This window comes from Puma concolor, chromosome C1 (genome assembly GCF_028749965.1).
Source record: "Puma concolor isolate L17-30 chromosome C1, mPumCon1.1.hap2, whole genome shotgun sequence".
Classification (NCBI taxonomy): Eukaryota; Metazoa; Chordata; class Mammalia; order Carnivora; family Felidae; genus Puma; species Puma concolor.
Window position 1 is genome coordinate 214,230,621 of NC_141674.1, and position 18,647 is coordinate 214,249,267.

An 18,647-nucleotide genomic window follows, 5' to 3' on the forward strand; every position below is an offset into this window, starting at 1 on the left:
GCCCCTTCCCTCCTTCCAGGCCAGGACCAGCCCCAGGTGTCACTGTCAGCCCCACGAGGGCCACCTGTACATCTCCCTACCCCACTGGCTAGCTGCTCGGTGGCCTCTATTCCAAGTGCTCATCTCAGCGACCCTAAGCAGAGCCACGGAAAAGCTGGCACATTTATGCCAACACCCAGCACAGTGGTCGCCTGGGTCAGCCTGATGCCCAGGGACAGAGACAGGGGACGCTAGAAAAGTCGTGTCGTCTGTGTCAGGGCTTGTCTGGGCCACATATCCTATGGAGGCAAGAAGCAGAGGACAGTTGTGCCCAACAGTAGCTCAACTTACTAGTCCTTGTACCCCTGAGAGTGAGTGAGAGAGGGAGAGGGGACGAGATCCACAAGCGTGCAGCTCCTGGTGCACACAGAGACCCTGCTCATGGTTAAAGACGTCCTTAGAAGCATCCTGGAATCCCAACCAGACTGATGTTCACCCCTCTGCGGGGAAGACAGAACATCCACGGAAAGAGGGTAGAAACCTCTTTCCCCTGCAGTTTCAAATGTAATTAAGTCTCATGCTTTGTGGAATGATGACTCCAAATCCGAATGAGAAATCTGTGAACAGACAGGACGCGGAGGCAGAGGGTCACCCTCCCAGCGGGGCTCGCCTGCCCATGTATTTGCTTCCAGATCATCTCGGTTCCAATCTCCATCTGCATCCAAGGGAAGCCTGTGCTGGTCAGCATTCCAGCGACTTCTTTCCACGTGTCTCCTTCTCCCTGGATGCAATTCAGAAGTTGGGGGCACCTTAAACCTTTGCACCTGAGATATTAGCCACCGTCATCACCTTGGCTGCAGGCTTGCTGATTTCTCCCTTATGTCTGACTGAGTTCCAGGAACACTAAGCACATTCCCCCAGGTTTATGATGCTGAGCATTTGTGCTCTCTCCAGCCCTGTGTTCCCATGCTGGGACCTTACCTGGTCGGGGTCCAGGCTCTCCCGCAGGAAGGGAGATTTTAAGTTTCTGTCTCTGCCAATGTCCCCCCCACAGCCTCGTTGGCGAGGGGAAGGTGGCAAACACACAGCTCCCCTCTCCCCACCCCTATTACCCTCAGAAACCTTAGATAGAAGGACAGAAACACTTATGGACACATAGATATTTCCGTGTCTTTGCACACCGAAGTGGCCCCCCTGGGGGGGCTGGCCCTGCTCCTCCAGGCCCTGACTGTCACTCCTTTGTTCCTGCTGCCACAAGTCTGTCTGCCCAGCAACTGAGAGATACTTTCACTTCCCTTTTCCCCATTTGGGCGGAGCTGCCTCTGCGTGAGTCAATTCACAAACTTCCTGATCTGGGCTCAGCAGCTACCCTGACCCAGGCCACCCCAACTGGAGGGTTCGGAGGCCACACTTGAGGCCCAGGCGGGGCCCAGGCGGGGCCCAGGCGGGGCCCAGAGCGGAAAGATGGCTGATGGGGGCAGCGACCTCAGCACCAGGTTAGTCTTCATCTCCCTCCCTTTGAACCTCTCTCTCTGCCCATGGCCTGTTTGCTCCGGTGTCCTTCTAAAGACACTAACCTAAATCTCTACTTTACCCAGTTTCCAAGAATGCTCACTAGCAACGTAAATAAAGTAGAGGACTAGGCGATGAGGAAATCAGGTTTTCATCTGCACACATGACTTTCCCGTTTTGTCATGCTGCTCAGAGGCCCGTCTGAAGTCCCAGGGTTTTAGGACAGGGATTTGTTTTTTGTTCATGACCTCTGAACTTTCTCGTTTCCCTCAGGCCTCCCCTACTTTCACGAGCCATTTCAAAGAAGGCAGTTGAGAAAACATAAAGGTCAGGGGAAACATCTGACAGGTTCAAACCCTGGGTGCTATGGTCTCACACCTGTCCTGTGAACAGGCTTCTGTCAGCGCCTGCGCCATTCCTGTCTCTGGCTGGGGGGGTTCTTCCTCGTCATCATGACCAAAGGAAGTAAAAGGGAAGAGAAGGGCCCGGACCGCCAAAGAGTAGTGCAGGCTCAGTTTTTTTTTGTCTTTACTTTGATTTTCTGTTCTGGAATGGGTTATGCCTCGGACAAAAAAAAAAAAAAAAAAAGAAAAAGGCGGGGAGGAGGGAGGTAGAAATCCTATCTTGTTCTCTAGCATTGGGTCAGAAATGATATTACTTAATATTTTTAATTAATTTATTGTTTAATACAAAAGGAATACATTATACATTCTTGTTCATAAAATTTTACACCAAATGAAGGTATGTAGAGGGAAAAATTCCTGTTTACTGCCTACCCCAATGCAGCTTCTAATCTGGGTCCTATTAAGTGTTTCAGGCACAGCCTTTCAGATCGTTTTCTACGTATTTCCATGTATAGCTTATTTTCCTATATATGGACTCTGTGCTTTGTGTTTTTAATAAATGGGATTATATTGTATATGCTCTTTTGCATTTTTCGTTTTCTCTTATTTTAAGAGTGAAGATCCTAGAGATCACCTTAATAATCATATAGATCTACTTCATTCTTTTTTTAAAATGTTTTTTTTTTTAATTTATTTTTGAGACAGAAAGAGAGAGAGCATGAGCAGGGGAAGGGCAGAGAGAGAGGGAGACACAGAATCCGAAGCAGGCTCCAGGCTCTGAGCTGTCAGCACAGGGCTCGAACTCCTGGACTGTGAGATCATGACCTGAGCTGAAGTCGGATGCCCAACCGACTGAGCCACCCAGGCGCTCCATACTTCATTCTTTTTAAGAGCTATTTTAATAGCTATTGCTATCCCATAGAATCGATAGGCCATAATTTTTTAAATCATCCCTCACTCCCCATTGATGGACAATTTAGGTCATATTTGATTGTTCACTTTACCAACAAGCTATGATAAGAATAATCTATTTCCTTATATTTTTGCACGCTTACAAGTATTGTCTTGTGTCAACAACCCAAAACGTGGAATCGTGGAGGCAGAGGTTACTAATATTTACTTGTCTATAGATCCTGCCAAATTGCCTTTCTAAGTAGCTGAACCGATATGTTCTGTTAACAATATCAAATGAGGGGCGCCTGGGTGGCTCAGTCGGTTAAGCGGCCGACTTCGGCTCAGGTCATGATCTCGCGGTCCGTGAGTTCCAGCCCCGCGTCGGGCTCTGTGCTGACAGCTCAGAGCCTGGAGCCTGTTTCAGATTCTGTGTCTCCCTCTCTCTGACCCTCCTCCATTCATGCTCTGTCTCTCTCTGTCTCAAAAATAAATAAACGTTAAAAAAAAATTTAAAGAAAAAAAAAAAAAAAAACAATATCAAATGAGATAAACCATCTCCCATGCCCAACCTTTGCAAAGGTGCTGGATAAGGAGCTGCACCTTCTTTTAATGTGCATTTTCCCAATTGCAGGGGGAGGTTGGACAGTTTTTCATGTTTATTGGCCATCTGCCTCTTTTGTGAATTGCTGCTTTATTTATGGCCGATGTCATTCAGTTGACATGACTGTCCTTTCTTTGATGAAAAGGGAGAATTTGCTAAATATTCTGAAAGGTATATACTCTCCTTGTCTTTGAACTCTGTTTATGATGACTTTATCTTGTTAAAGCTGACGATGTACAATATAGACTTATTATAGTATTGACTTTATGAGCTAGATGCACCCTTGTTGTTATAAATAATTAAAGTGAAACAGAAAAATTACTGATGAATTCCATGCATACTCTTGAACCACAGTTTTTGTGTTCTGAAGATGGCGGATTCAAGTCTATCTTCGTTGCACAGGAAGTTTCTTCTCTCACATCTCAAAAACGTTTCCTTTTTCAATTTGGGGGCCAAACGATTCTTCCACTGAAGCAATGCTAGCCTTCACCGCTTCTATCTGCCCCCTAAATTTTCACCTCTTTCACTTTTTAACTTTCTGCTCAGAATGGTGGTCTCAAACTTTTCTCCCACAATTATTTTTTAGTCGCTTTTTCATTTCTTGTTATTTCTATTTTTTGTAAAGTTGGTTGTGTTTTTTTTTTTTTTTTGGTGGGGGGACAGATGAGGTATCTGAATTTGTATCTAGATCTCTGCAGGCTCCACTGTAAGCTACATTTTGTTTTTTGTTATATATATATATATATATATATATACCATCCCATCTTCAGGCTCTTGCTTGATTGATTGAGGCTTTTGGATGATTGTAAGTGCTTTGGGGATTTTTTCTTCATCCCCTGGGTTGTTCTTCCAGGTTGATTCTGTCAGCAGTTTGGTTTCAGTGTTTCAGTGCTGTTTTTACTTGCTTTCTCTCAGGCCTGTGGTGGTTTTATAGCCTATGTCACTCGTGATGGACCCCCTCCCCCAACCTCCGCTATACACAGACTTAATCTGGGTGAATGTTTTTTCCCCCCAAATGTCTCATCTTATCTGAGACTGAATTGCTTCCCATCTGATCTACAGTTGAAAGGCTCTAATTTGATTCTTATCAAAAATTTTTTTTTTCCTGAGGAAACTTATTAGTTACACTATCCTTTTCCCCTGCTGATCTGCAACACCACTGTCTTCACTACTCAGCGGTCTTGTATGCAGGGCCCATTTCAAGGGCTCTCTCTTCCAGCATTGGCCTGCACGAGCCTTTTCTTACTCCCCACGCACCACATTGTCATTGTGACCACGACTTCAGATGAACTTTTGATATCTGTGGCAGTAAATCTTCTTACCTTCTTTTCTTCCAAAGTGGCTTGGTCCTTTGCGTCTCCAAATTGGCTTGTCAATATCTTGCCAGGAATTCATTTAGGTCGCGTTGAATCTATAGATCAGTTTGCAGAGGACTGATACCTTTACAACATTGTGTCTTCTATCTCATTACTGTGGTATATGCGTATTACTAATTAAACTAGATTTTCTAATAAAAATTATATTTCTCTCTATAGAGGTCTTATACTTCTGCTAGATTTATTCATAGATACTTGACATCTTTATATCAAATCTACATAATTTAAAATAGGCTGTCTAGCTGCTTGTAACAAAGATACAAAAATAAATGAAAACTTTGCCAAATTCTTTTGAATTCTAATGACTTATATATATATATATATATATATATATATATATATGTATATGTATATATGTGGTTTTACATAATGTAAACACAATGACAGTTCTGTTTCTTCTGATCTAATCCTTCTACGTATTACTCCATTTTCTTGCCTTACTGTGTGTGCTAGGTACTTTGTACATGGCGAATACAAGTACTGATGGTAATGATTCCATCTTGATCCTAATTTCAAAGGGAAAGTTTTAATCACTGCACAGTTATGGATGATGTTTGCTGTAGGTTTCTTTTATGAAAAGACTTTATAAAATACTTAGATTAGAGAAGTTTTATATTGGCATCTGATATTTTCAACATAGGAGGTGTTTGTAGCCCTGTTTTCTGTTGTTTCTGCTGGTTCTCACCATTTTTTTAAATACACTTTTAATTTTGGAATAATTTTATACTTACAGAAAAGTCGCAAAGACAGTACAGAAGTTTCTGTATTCTGCACACCCAGACTTATTTCCTGCGACATTATCCTCTTATGTGACTCTGGTTACGTTTTTCAAAAATGAAAAACCAATATTGGTAACGTCAGCGTGAATTAAACCCTGGACTTGTTTTCAGTTTCAACAGATTTTCCATCAACGCACATATTCTGTTTTTAGGATCCAATCCAGGGCTCCACATTTAATCTAGCCAGCCTGTCACTTATTCCCTCTGGTCTGTGACAAGTTCTCAGTCTCGCTTTGTTTTTCATGATCTTAATAGTTTGAAGAGTACTACTGGTCAGGCATTTTGTAGGCTGTTTTTTTTTCTTTTTGTTTTGTTTTTGTTCTTATTTGGTTAGTTATTTTAGTTTTCTGGGTTTTGGGCGTTTTTTTAGTTCTTTTTTTATTTTTATTTTTTGTAGACCATTAAAAAATTTTTTTTAACGTTTATTTATTTTTGAGACAGAGAGAGACAGAGCATGAACGGGGAGGGTCAAAGAGAGAGAGACACAGAATCTGAAACAGGCTCCAGGCTCCGAGCTGTCAGCACAGAGCCCGATGCAGGGCTCAAACTCACAGACCGCGAGATCATGACCTGAGCCGAAGTCGGCCGCTTAACTGACTGAGCCACCCAGGCGCCCCATCTTGTAGACCATTTTTTAATTTTTGTTCATCTTTATGTTTTTCTCATGATTAGACTGATTGAGGGTTTTTTGAGAGAATACCACAGAAGTGAAGTGCCCTTCTCATCACATCATATCTGGGGATATAGCCAACCTGACTTAGCACCAGGGAAGTTGACCTTGATTATTTAATTAGGGTGGCATTTGCCAGGCTCCTCCACTGTAAAGTTACCATTTCCCCCTTTCCACAAAGGGATAAATGTTCTTCTGATTACAAAGATCATTTTGCTGGGTGTTTTTGTGTATTAGCATTGTATTGGGGAAATTATTTGTAGGTGAATCAAGGACTGCAATGAAGGTTTGGAAAGGGTTTCTGTTTGCCAAACCCAGGTGTCTCTGAAAACTCTTGAACATGGGTCAGCGTCTGAGAGCACCTGGGTGAAGCCAGGTGGTTCTCTGGGAGTGCCATTATTCCAGGCTACAGCTGCCCCCTTCACAGAATTCTCACTGGGAAGATGTGGTGGTGGTAGCTGGGACTCCCGCTGGACCCTCCATCTTTTTGTTTGTTTGTTTGTTTGTTTTTGAGAGAGAGAAACAGAGAGTGAGCGGGGAAAAGCAGAGAGAGAGGCAGAGACAGAGAATCCCAAGCAGGCTCCACATTGTCAGCTCAGAGCCTGTTGTGGGGCTTGAACTCGTGAGCTGTGAGATCATGATCAGAGCCGAAAGCAAAAATCTTACACTTAACCCACTGAGCCATCCAGGCACCCCTGGACCCTCCATCTTGTATGGACTCTAGACTTCATTTCTGTCCCTCTCTCCCCTTAAAGCTGTCAGACCTGAGGTTCTGATTCTCTAGGATCAGCAAATGCCCCTAAGTCAAAAGTGGCTCTCTGCTTGCCTGCCTCTCTGGTCTCTCCTTTCATTTTACTTCCTCCTGGTGAAGCCTCACCATACGTAGTTTCATGTCTTCAGTAACATTCTTAGATGCTTTTCTCAACTTTTACGGTCTTTCCAACAGAAATCTGTATGGCTTGTGTGAGTTGGGGAAGATTGGAGTTTTTGAATCCTGCGCCACCACACCAGGAACTTCCAGTCATTCATTGATTGGATGATTAACTGGCAGTTTTCAAAGTTTATTGCTTGACGTTTGGTTGTGACTCACGAAGTTTTTCTCTGAATGCTTTTAAGATTTTTCTCTTAGAATGTATACTGTAATGAGTCTAGATTCGTTTAAATTTTTTGTTTTTGTTTTGCGTTTATCCTTTTGGGGTTTCCAGACCTTGAATTTGTGAGTTGATGTCTTTTGGTTTTTGTTAATCGGGGTTTGTTTTTTGTTTTAATCAAAGTATAGTTGACATACAATGTTATATTAGTTTCAGGTGTACAACAGAGTGATTCAACATGTGTATACATTATGAAATGATCACCACAGTAAGTTTAGTTACCATCTGCCACCAAACAAAATTATTATAATATTACTGGCTATATTCCCTGTGCTGTACTTTACATCCCTTGATTTACTTATTTTATAACTGGAAGTTTGTACCTCTTAATCCCCTTCACCTGTTTTGCCCCTTCCCCTACTTACCTCCTCTCTGGCAGTCATCATTTTGTTCCCTGTATGTATGAGTCTGTTTCTGTTTTGTTTTGTTTATTCATTTATTTTTTAGATTCCACACATAAATGAAATCATTTAGTATTTGTCTTTCTCTGACTTGTTTCACTTAACATAATACCTTCTAAGTCACCCGTCATTGCAAATGACAAGATTTCCTTCTTTTTTTATGGCTGAGTAATATTACACACACACACACACACGCACGCACGCACGCACACCACATGTTCCTTAATCATTCATCTATTGTTGGAAACTTAGGTTGCTTCTATATCTTGGCGATCATAAACAGTACTTCAATGAACCTAGGGTGCATATATCTTTTTGAATTACTGTTTTCATTTTCTTCAGATAAATACCCAGAAGTAGACTGCTGGATCATATGGTATGTCTATTTTTAATTTTTTGAGGAACCTCCATACTGTTTTTACATAATGGCTGCACCGGTTTGCATTCCCACCAACAGGGTGCAAGTTTTTTTTTTTCTCCACATCCTTGCCAACACTTGTTATTTGTCTTTTTGTTTCTAGCCATTCTGACAGATGTGAGGTGATATCCCATTGTAGTTTGGATTTGCACTTCCTTAATGATTAGTGACGTTGAGCATCTTTTCCTATGTCTGTTTGCCATCTCTATGTCTTCTTTGAAAAAATGTCCATTCAGGTCCTCTGTCCATTTTTTTAATTGGATTGTTGGGGCTTTTTTGATGTTGCATTGTAAGAGTTCTTTATATGTTTTGGATACTAACCCCTTATGGAATATATCATTTGCAAATATCTTCTCCCCTTTAGTAGGCTGACTTTTTATTTTCTTAATGGTGTCTTTCACTGTGCAAAAGCTTTTTAGTTTGATGTAGTCCCAGCTGTTTAGTTTTGCTTTTGTTGCCCTTGCCTAAAGAGATCCAAAAAAATACATTGCTAAGAGTTTACTACCTATGTCCAAGAGGTTACTACCTATGTTTTCTTTCAGGAGTCTTATGGTTTTAGGTCTTACATTTAGGTCTTACAGCCATTTTGGGTTTATTTTTGTGTATGGTGTAAGATAGCGATCCAGTGTCATTCTTTTGCACGTAGCTGTCCGGTTTTCCCAGCACCATTTATTGGAGACTGTCTTTTCCCCTTATCCTTGCCTCCTTTGTCATAGTTTACTTAACTGTATAAGTGTGGGTTTATTTTCAGGCTCTCTATTCTGTTCCATCAATTTTTGTGTCTATTTTTGTGCCAGTACCATAATGTTTTGATTATCATAGCTTTGTAGTATATCATGAAATCCGGGATTGTGATGCCTTCAGCTTTGTTTTTCCTTCTCAAGATTTCTCTAGATACGTGGGATCCTTTGTGGTTCCATACAAATTTTTGGGCTATTTGTTCTAGTTCTGTGAAAAAAATGTTGTTGGTATTTTAATAAAAATTACATTGAATCTGTATATTGCTTTGGGTAGCATGGAAATTTTAACATTAATTCTTCCAATCCATGACCATAGTATATCTATTTATTTGTGTCATCATCAATTTCTTTCATCAATATCTTATAGTTTTCATAGTATTGTTCTTTCACCTCCTTGGTTAAGTTTATTCCTAAGTATTTTATTATTTTTGATGCAATTGTATATGGGGTTGTTTTCTTAATTTCTCTTTCTGTTAGTTCATTAGTGTAGAGAAAATGCAACAGATTTCTGTATATTAATTTTGTATCCTGAAAATTTACTGAATGTATTTATTAGATTTAATAGTGTTTTTGGTGGTTTTTAGGGTTTTTTTTCACATATAGTATCATGTCATCTGCAAACAGTGAGTGTTTTACATCTTCTTTACTGATTTGGATGCCTTTTATTTCTTTTTCTGGTCTGATTGCTATAGCTAGGACTTCCAGTACTATGTTGAATACAAGTGGCAAGATGGAGGGCATCCTTGTCCTGTTCATGATCTTAGAGGAAACACTTTTAACTTTTCCCTATTGGGCATGATGTTAGCTGTGGGTTTGTCATTTATGCCCTTTATTATGCTGAGATGTGTTCACTCTAAACCTACTTTGTTGAGAATTTTTATCATAAATGGATGTTGAGTTTTGTCTAATACTTTTTCTGCATCTGTTGAGATGATCATATAACCTGTATCCTTTATTTTATTAATGTGTGTATCATGTGGATCAATTTCCTGATATTGAACCACCCTTGTATCCTTGGAATAAATTCCACTTGATCATGGTGTATGATCTTTTAATGTATTGTTGAATTTGGTTTGCTAATTATTGAGGATTTTCATTTACCTTGTATTTATCTGGCATTTATAGAAGAAATATAGTAGTCTATTGATGATTTGGGGTGATTTGAAATTTAAAAAAATATATTGAAATGGTTTGTTTAATATGGACATTTTCTGTTTTGTGAAGGATTGCTGGAAATTGTCCATAAAACTGTTCGAAACTGATATTTGTTACTGTTTTTATTTTTTGAGAGAGAGAGAGTGAGCAGGGGAGGGGCCGAGGGAGGAGAGATGGAGAATCTTAAGCAGACTCCACACCCAGAGCAAAGCCTGACATAGGACTCTGTTCACAACTGTGGGATCATGACCTGAGCAGAAATCAAGTCAGATACTTAACTGAATGAGCCATCCAGGTGCCTCTGAAACTGATATTTGTGTGTGTAGGTGTGGGGAAAAGGCAGGGATAGGGTAGGTCTCAAAGTACATTATACATTTATTCTATCACTTTTAATTCTATTTAGTCCTCATGTTGACTCTCAGTTTTGATGATTCATATTTTCCTAAAAAGTAAGCTTTTTTTTCTAGGTTGTCATATTTATTGGTAGAAAATTATACAAGGATTTCTTTTGTAAAGTTTTAATATATAGGGATTTCTTTTGTAAAGTTTTAATATATAAAGATTTCTTTTGTAAAGTTTTAATCTTTTCCTTAACTGCAGACACATCCTTTTCCTCATTCCTAGCATTGTTCATTTATGTCTTTTCTTTTGGTCTCTCTCTCTTTTTTTTTATGTTTATTTATATTTGAGAGAGAGAGAGAGAGAGAGAGAGAGAGAGAGAGAGAGAGTGAGTCAGGGAGGGGCAAAGAGAGGGAGACACAGAATCTGAAGCAGGCTCCAGGCTCTGAGCTGTCAGCATAGGTCCCAAAGCGGGGCTTGGACTCACCGACTGTGAGATCATGACCTGAGCTGAGGTCAGTCACTTAACCGAGTGAGCCACCCAGGCACCCGTCTTTCATTCTCTTGATCAAATTTTCCATTTTGTTGTTCTCTTCAAGGAATCATCTTTTGGTTGTATTGATCCATTACTCTTATTTTTTTGTTTGAGATTTAATTAAATCCTGCTTTTCTTTATTTTCATATTTTTTTTCTTTCCTCATTTTTGTCTTCAATTTCCTTGGGGGGTGGAATTTCCTTGACCTCTTTTCTTAATACTTTGATTTAAAACTTAGTTTATTGGGGCGCTGGGTGGCTCAGTCGGTTGGGTGTCTGACTTCAGGTCATGATCTCACGGTTCGTGGGTTCGTGACTCCGATCCCCGTGTCGGGCTCTGTTCTGACAGCTCAGAGCCTGGAGCCTGCTTTGGATTCTGTGTCTCCCTCTCTCTCTCTGCCCCTCCTCCGCTCACACTCTGTCTCTCTGTCTCAAAATAAATCAACATTTAAAAAAATTTAAAACTTAGTTTACTTTTCAGTGTCTCTTATTTTCTAAAAAAATGTTTCTTAGGCCATGAATGTTTATCTCTTTGCTACTTTGGGTATATCGGTGGTTCTTATATGTTTGTGGTTTTATATGTTTTCATTAGAATTTATTTCTTACTCATCTGTAATTTCTATCTTGATTTTCTCTTTCAACTAAGGACTGTTTGGAAAGAGTTTTAAAATCTTCCCAGTGGATAATATTGAAGGAGTTCCTTTGTCCTGGTTGTTTGTTCTGATCTATGACATGTGGTTAGAAAATGTGTTCCTTAAGATTGTTTTCCATTTCAGAATCTATTGTTATTTTTCTTGTGGCCTAATGCATGTGATTTTGCAGGTTTTTCATGTTTGAAGGGTAATATAATGTAGGGATTAATATTGTGCTATCTAAGGCCAGCCAGGATGGAGGGTAGGAGCTGAGGGAGTAGGTAGGAAATTTGGGGAGAGGTGTTCCAAACCCTAGCTCTGGCACTACATAGCTGTAAAACATGTCCCCTCAATATTTTAAAGATATTTTCTTACACATAATGACTTCTACCATGAAGTCTGGTGAAGTGTATATGTTATGAGTATGAAATAACCTTCTACGTTCTTTGTAATGCTTTTCAACCTAACTTCCATTTGCTTTTGATTTTAGTTTTGCTACAGAGCACTCTTTACTTTGTGTTTGTTTAATGTGTCTTTTCCAATCCCTTTATTTCCAGTGTTCTTGAGCCATTTTATTTTTTCTATGTCCCTTATAAATAGAATACAGTGTACACAAAAATTAACTCAAATGGATTAAAGACTTGAATGTAAGACCTGAAACCAGAAAATTCCTAGAAGAAAACATAGGTGATAAGCTCCTTGATATTGGTCTTGGTGTTGAATTTTTGCATTTGATTCAAAAGCAAAGGCAACAAAAGCAAAAATAAACAAATGGGATATATTAAATTAAAAAGCTTCTGCACAGCAAAAGAAACCATCAATCAACAATGAAAAGGCAGCCTACTGAATGGGAGAAAATATTTGCAAATCATATGTTCACTAAGAAGTTAATGTATAAGATATATAAAGAACTCAAACAACTCAATAGCAAAAACCCAAGTCTGATTTAAAAATGGGCAAAGGCTCTAAATAGAGTTTTTTTTTTTCAAAAAAGAAATAACAATGACCAATGGACTTATGAAAATATGCCCAACATTACTAATCAGCAGAGAAATGCAAATCCAAACCACAATGAGATATCACCTCACACCTGTCAGAATGGCTATTGCCAAAAAGATAAGAAATAACAAGTGTTGGTGAGGATGTGGAGAAAAGGAAACTTCATGAACAATTAATCAGAATATAAATTAGTACAGCCAGTGTGGAAAACAGTATGGATGTTCCTCAAAAAATGAAAAATAGAGCTATCATATACACGACCCATCAATTCTACTTCTGGGTATTTATCTGAAGAAAACAAAAATGCTAATTTGAAAAGATATTCAATCCTATGTTCATTGCAACATTATATATGATATAACTACTCTCTATATAATACTATACAATGGAATACTCCTCGGGTATAAAAAAGAAGAAAATCTTGGCACTTGTAACAATGTGGCTGGACCTTGAGGGTATTATGCTCAGTGAAATAAGTCAGAAAAAGACAAATACCATATGATTTCACTTATATGTAGAATCTAAAAAACAAAGAAACAACAAAAACCCTTCATAAGTACAGAGAACAGATCTGTGGTTATTTAGAGAGGATGGGGGTGGGGGTGGACAAAATGGGTGAGGGGACCAATTGCATGGTGATGAGTGGTAATGAAGCTTATTGTGGTGACTTTGTAGTGTATGCAAATATCAAATTATTATGTTGTATACCTGAATATAATATCATATGCCAATTTTAGATCAATAAAAAATATATATAGCTGAATTTTATTTCCTATCCAATCTATATATTCTCATATTTTATGTCACTTTATTCCATTAACATTTATTTTGATCACTAGTATATTTATATTTATTCTTACCCTCTTAGTTATTAATATTTACAAGAATTTCTTCTGGTTCTCTCACCTTCTTTCTTACCTGTTTTTGAATTGGTTGCATTTCCTTTGCTCCATATTTCCCCCCGATACATTGGAAGTATTGCCTTTTTTGTTGTTGTTGAAACTTAATTTTTAATAAACATACTTAGGCTTGTATTATTCTCCCAATGCCTGGAGTTATTTAGTACCTTTTTTTAAGCTAAAAACTGGAACTTGATTTTCTTTTCCTCATCCCTCTTCCTATGCCCTCCATGAAATTTTTGAGGCTGAAAATGTCTTCATTTTACTTTTATACGTGAATGAATGTTTGTGTATGTTTAAAATTAAAGTTCACTTAAATTTTGGTCATTTTTCTTCACTGTCTTCCTGAATTCGGTGTTGCATGGGAAAATTCCAACTTCCATCCAATTTTCATTTCTTGTAGGTAAGTCGCTTTTACTTTCTGTAACCATTATGGTTTGTTTGTTATCCTTGATGTTCTAGATTTCACCATAATACATCTAGGTATGTGTTTTAAATATTCATTCTCTGTACTTGATGAGCCTTTTTAATATAAAGTTCTACCTTTCTCTGACTGATTCATTTCATTTGGCATTATACTCTAGCTCCATCCATGTCATTGCAAATGGCAAGATTTCATTCTTTGTTATGACTAATATTCTAGTGTATATATAAACCACATCTTCCTTATCCATTCATCAGTTGATGGACATTTGGGGTTCTATCCATAGTTTTGCTATTGTTGATAATGCACAGAGAAAGACAAATATATGATTTTACTCATATGTGGAATTTTAGAAACAAAACAAACAAACATGGGTGGAGTAACTGGTGGTTACCAGAGAGGAAGTGGGCAGGGGGATTGGTTAAATATGAGGTGGGGATTGGGAAGGGCCCTTGTTTTGATGATTACCAGGTGTTGTATGTTAGTGTTGAGTAACAAAATTCTATACCTGAAACTAATATATGTTAAGTAACTGGAATTTAAACAATAACTTAAAAAAGGAGTTCTAGCTTTCATTCTGAAATTCCCCTCCCCTCTTTTTTTAAAAAAAATTTTTTTTTCAACGTTTATTTATTTTTGGGACAGAGAGAGACAGAGCATGAACGGGGGAGGGGCAGAGAGAGAGGGAGACACAGAGTGTGAAACAGGCTCCAGGCTCTGAGCCATCAGCCCAGAGCCTGATGCGGGGCTCGAACTCACGGACCGCGAGATCGTGACCTGGCTGAAGTCGGACGCTTAACCGACTGCGCCACCCAGGCGCCCCCCCCCCTCTTTTTATTTGATTTTGTGTCCTCATTCTTTCTCCTCTCCTTTTAAAATTCCCACTGGCAGAATGTCAAAACATCAGATTTTGCAGTATATCTTATTTTTTTCACACTTGCCAGATCTTCTTTTTTCTTACATTCCAGGAAAAAAATACATCTATACATCTAATTAACTTTTCTTCAACTGAGTCTATTCAGCTATTAATATGCCTACCTTTATTTTTTAAAGCAGTTTTAATGAGGTATAATTTACATACTATAAAATTCACCTGTTTAAGTGTACAACTTAATTATTTTTAGCAAATTTATAGAGTTCTGCAGCCATCAGCACAATCCAAATTTAGAGCATTTCATTACCTCACAAAGTTTGCAGTTTTTTTTGTCATTTGTAGTCGGTCCCTGTTCCTATCTCCCAGCCCCAGGTCACTACTAATCTACTTTCTGTCTCTGTAGATTTCCTTTTTCTGGATATTTCATATAGATGGAATCATACAGTAGGTGGTCTTGCACATCTGGCTTCTACTGAGCATAATATTTAAAAAAAAAATTTTTTATGTTTTATTTATTTTTGACACACAAAGAGAGACAGAGCATGAGCAGGGGAGGGGCAGAGAGGGAAACACAGAATCCGAAGCAGGCTCCAGGCTCTGAGCTGCCAGCACAGAGCCCGAAGCGGGGCTCGAACTCACAGACTGCGAGATCATGACCTGAGCCGAAGTCGGATGCTCAACCGACTGAGCTACCCAGGTGCCCTGTACTGAGCATAATATTTTGAAGTTCATTCATGTTGTAGCATGATTAGTATTTCATTCTTTGTTATTGCTGAGTAATACACACTGGATGGATCTACCACATTTTATTTATCCATTTACCTGTTAATGGACATTTGGAATTTTTCCATTTTTTGACTATTATGGAAATGCTGCCATGAATATTTGCATATTTGTGTGAACATGTTTTCATTTCTAGGTTGATATCTAGGAGTGGAATTATTGGGTCATATGGTAACATTATGCTTTCCCATGAGCAGTGTATAAGGGTTCCCATTTTTCCACAATCTTGCTAATTATGTCTTTGATTATAGCCAAGTCAGTAAGTATGCACTGGTATCTCATTTTGGTTTTAATTTGCTTTTCCCCTAATGACTAATGATGTTGATATCTTGTGTTTACCTTCTTAATATCTTTTTGAAGAAATAGCTATTAAAATAATATATATATTTATATATATAATATAATATATATTATATATAATATATTATATATACTATATATATTTATATATTATATATATATAAAATATATAAATATATATATAAATATATTATATATAATATAATATATATAATACATATTATAAATAATATATATTATATATAAATATATATTATTTTAATAGCTATATATACAAATATATATAATATTTTAAAATATATAAATATATATAAATATATATATTATATGTAATATAATATATATAATATTATATGTAATATATATTATATATAATGTATATAATATTATATATAATATATATTATATATAATATATAAATATATATACTATTTTAATAGCTATTTCTTCAAAATATATATATATATTCTACTCTCTCTCTATATATAATATATATAAATATATATAATATATATAATAATACATATTTATATATATTTATATATATATAATAAAATAATTAGACAACCCAATTAAAAGATTGGTTTTTTTTTTTAATTTTTTTTTTTCAACGTTTATTTATTTTTGGGACAGAGAGAGACAGAGCATGAACGGGGGAGGGGCAGAGAGAGAGGGAGACACAGAATCGGAAACAGGCTCCAGGCTCCGAGCCATCAGCCCAGAGCCTGACGCGGGGCTCGAACTCCCGGACCGCGAGATCGTGACCTGGCTGAAGTCGGACGCTTAACCGACTGCGCCACCCAGGCGCCCCTAAAAGATTGGTTTTAATTGGGTTGTCTAATTATTGAGTTGTAAGAATTCTTTACATATCTGTATACAAATCATTCATTAGAAATATGATTGGCTAATATTTTCTCACAATCTAGGACTAGTCTTTTATTTTCTTAATGGTGTCTTTTGAAACACAAAGAATTTAAATTTTGATGAATTCCAATTTATCAGTTTATTCTTTTATGGATCATGCTTTTGTTGTTGTAGCTTCCTTTTTGTCTAACCCAAATCACATATATTTTCTTTTTTTTTTTACTTTTATTGTAGATTAAAAAAAAATTTTTATGACTATAATTTATTGTCAAATTGGCTTACATACAACACCCAGTGCTTGTCCCAACACATGCCCTACTCAATGCCCATCACCCAATTTCCCTTTCCCCCACTCCCCCATCCACCCTTAGTTTGTTCTCTGTATTTAATAGTCTCTTGTGGTTTGCCTCCCACCTTCTCTGTTTGTATCTGTTTTTTTCCCCTTCCTTTCCCCATGGTCTTCTGTTAAGTTTCTCAAGATCCACATGTGAATGAGAACACAAGATATCTGTCCTTCTCTGACTGACTTATTTCACTCAGCATAGTACCTTCCAGTTCTATCCACACTGCTGCAACTGGCATGATTTCATTCTTTCTCATTGCCAAGTAGTATTCCATTGAATACTGAAGACCACATCTTCTTTATCCATTCATCAGTTGATGGATATTTAGGCTCTTTCCATAATTTGGCTATTGTTGGAAGCACTGCTATAAACATTGGGGTACATGTGCCCCTATGCATCAGCAGTCCTGTATCCCTTGGATAAATTCCTAGTAGTGCTATTCCAGGGTCTTTGAGGAACCTCCACACTGTTTTCCAAATATTTTCTATCTATTTGAAAAGTTTTATCATGTTTTCTTGTACACAGGATGCTATATAATCTGTGGGACCCAGTGAAAAATGAGTGTAGGGGGGGACCCTTGTTCAAAAATCATCATGAATTTCATAACAGTGAAAGCAGGGCATTAAACCAAGCACAAGGCCTTGTGTGAATATGTAGGATGCATGCCCCCAAATTTGGTCCTGCTCTTATATTTAGATCTAGGATCCCTTTTGAGTTGATTTTTGTCTATGGTATGAGGTAAGGGTATAAATTAATCATTCTGTATGTGGATATTTAAATGTCCTAGCATCATTTGTTGAAAAGAAAAGACTCTTTTCTCATTGAATTGCCTTGGCACTTTGAAAATCGATTGACCAATAATATAAAGGTTTATTTTTTGACTCTCAATTTATTCCATTGATCTATGTATCTACTTTTATGCCAGTATTGTAACTGTCTTGATTACTGTTAACTTCATAATAAGTCTTAAAATCAGAAAGTATAAATCCTCCAACTCAGTTCATCAAGACTATTTTGGCTCTTCTGTGTCCTATATATTTCCACACAAATTTTTGGATCAACTTTTCAATCTCTGCAAAAGCTCTTTCTGGAATTTTGCTAAGACTTTCACTGAATCTATAGATCAATGAGGGGAGAATTGCTATCTTAAAAATACTGAGTTTTCCAATCCATGAGCATGGAATTTTTCTATTTATTTCGAATCTTAATTTTTCTTACCAATGTTTTGTAGTTTTTAGCATATAAAAGTTGCTTTTAGTTTGCTAAATTTATTGCTAAATATTTCATTGTTTTGCCTACCTTTATTTTTAAATTAGAAAACTCAATTTTTTAAAAAAATTCAAGTTAGTTAGCTTACAACGTAGTCTTGGCTTCAGTAGAACTCAGCGATTCATCTCTTACATATGATACCCAGTGCTCATTCCAACATGTGCCCTCCTTAGTGCCCAGCACCCATTTAACCCATCCCTCACCCACCTCCCCTCCAACAGCCCTCAGTTTGTTCTCTGTATTTAAGAGTCTCTTATGGATTGCCTCCCTCTGTGTTTTTATCTTATTTTTCCTTCCCTTCCTCTATGTTCATCTGTTGGATCTCTCAAATCCCACATATGAGTGAAATCTATGACATCTGTCTTC

At 37.6% G+C, this 18,647-nt stretch overlaps 1 protein-coding gene across 4 annotated transcripts in view; it reads left to right on the forward strand.

Annotated features, from left to right (window-relative positions):
- Positions 1 to 1,304: 1,304 nt before the first annotated feature.
- The window catches only part of SP100 (SP100 nuclear body protein), a 102,498-nt gene continuing 85,155 nt past the window's right edge, over positions 1,305 to 18,647 (forward strand). For 3 of the 4 annotated variants that reach the window (XM_086719890.1, XM_086719892.1, XM_086719894.1), the window contains exon 1: positions 1,306 to 1,475. In XM_086719890.1, the coding sequence (XP_086576016.1) occupies positions 1,444 to 1,475 (32 nt within the window). In that variant the 5' untranslated portion in view covers positions 1,306 to 1,443. Of the gene's footprint in view, positions 1,476 to 18,647 lie in introns of all 4 variants that reach the window. The other variant, XM_086719893.1, reaches the window with a different exon arrangement.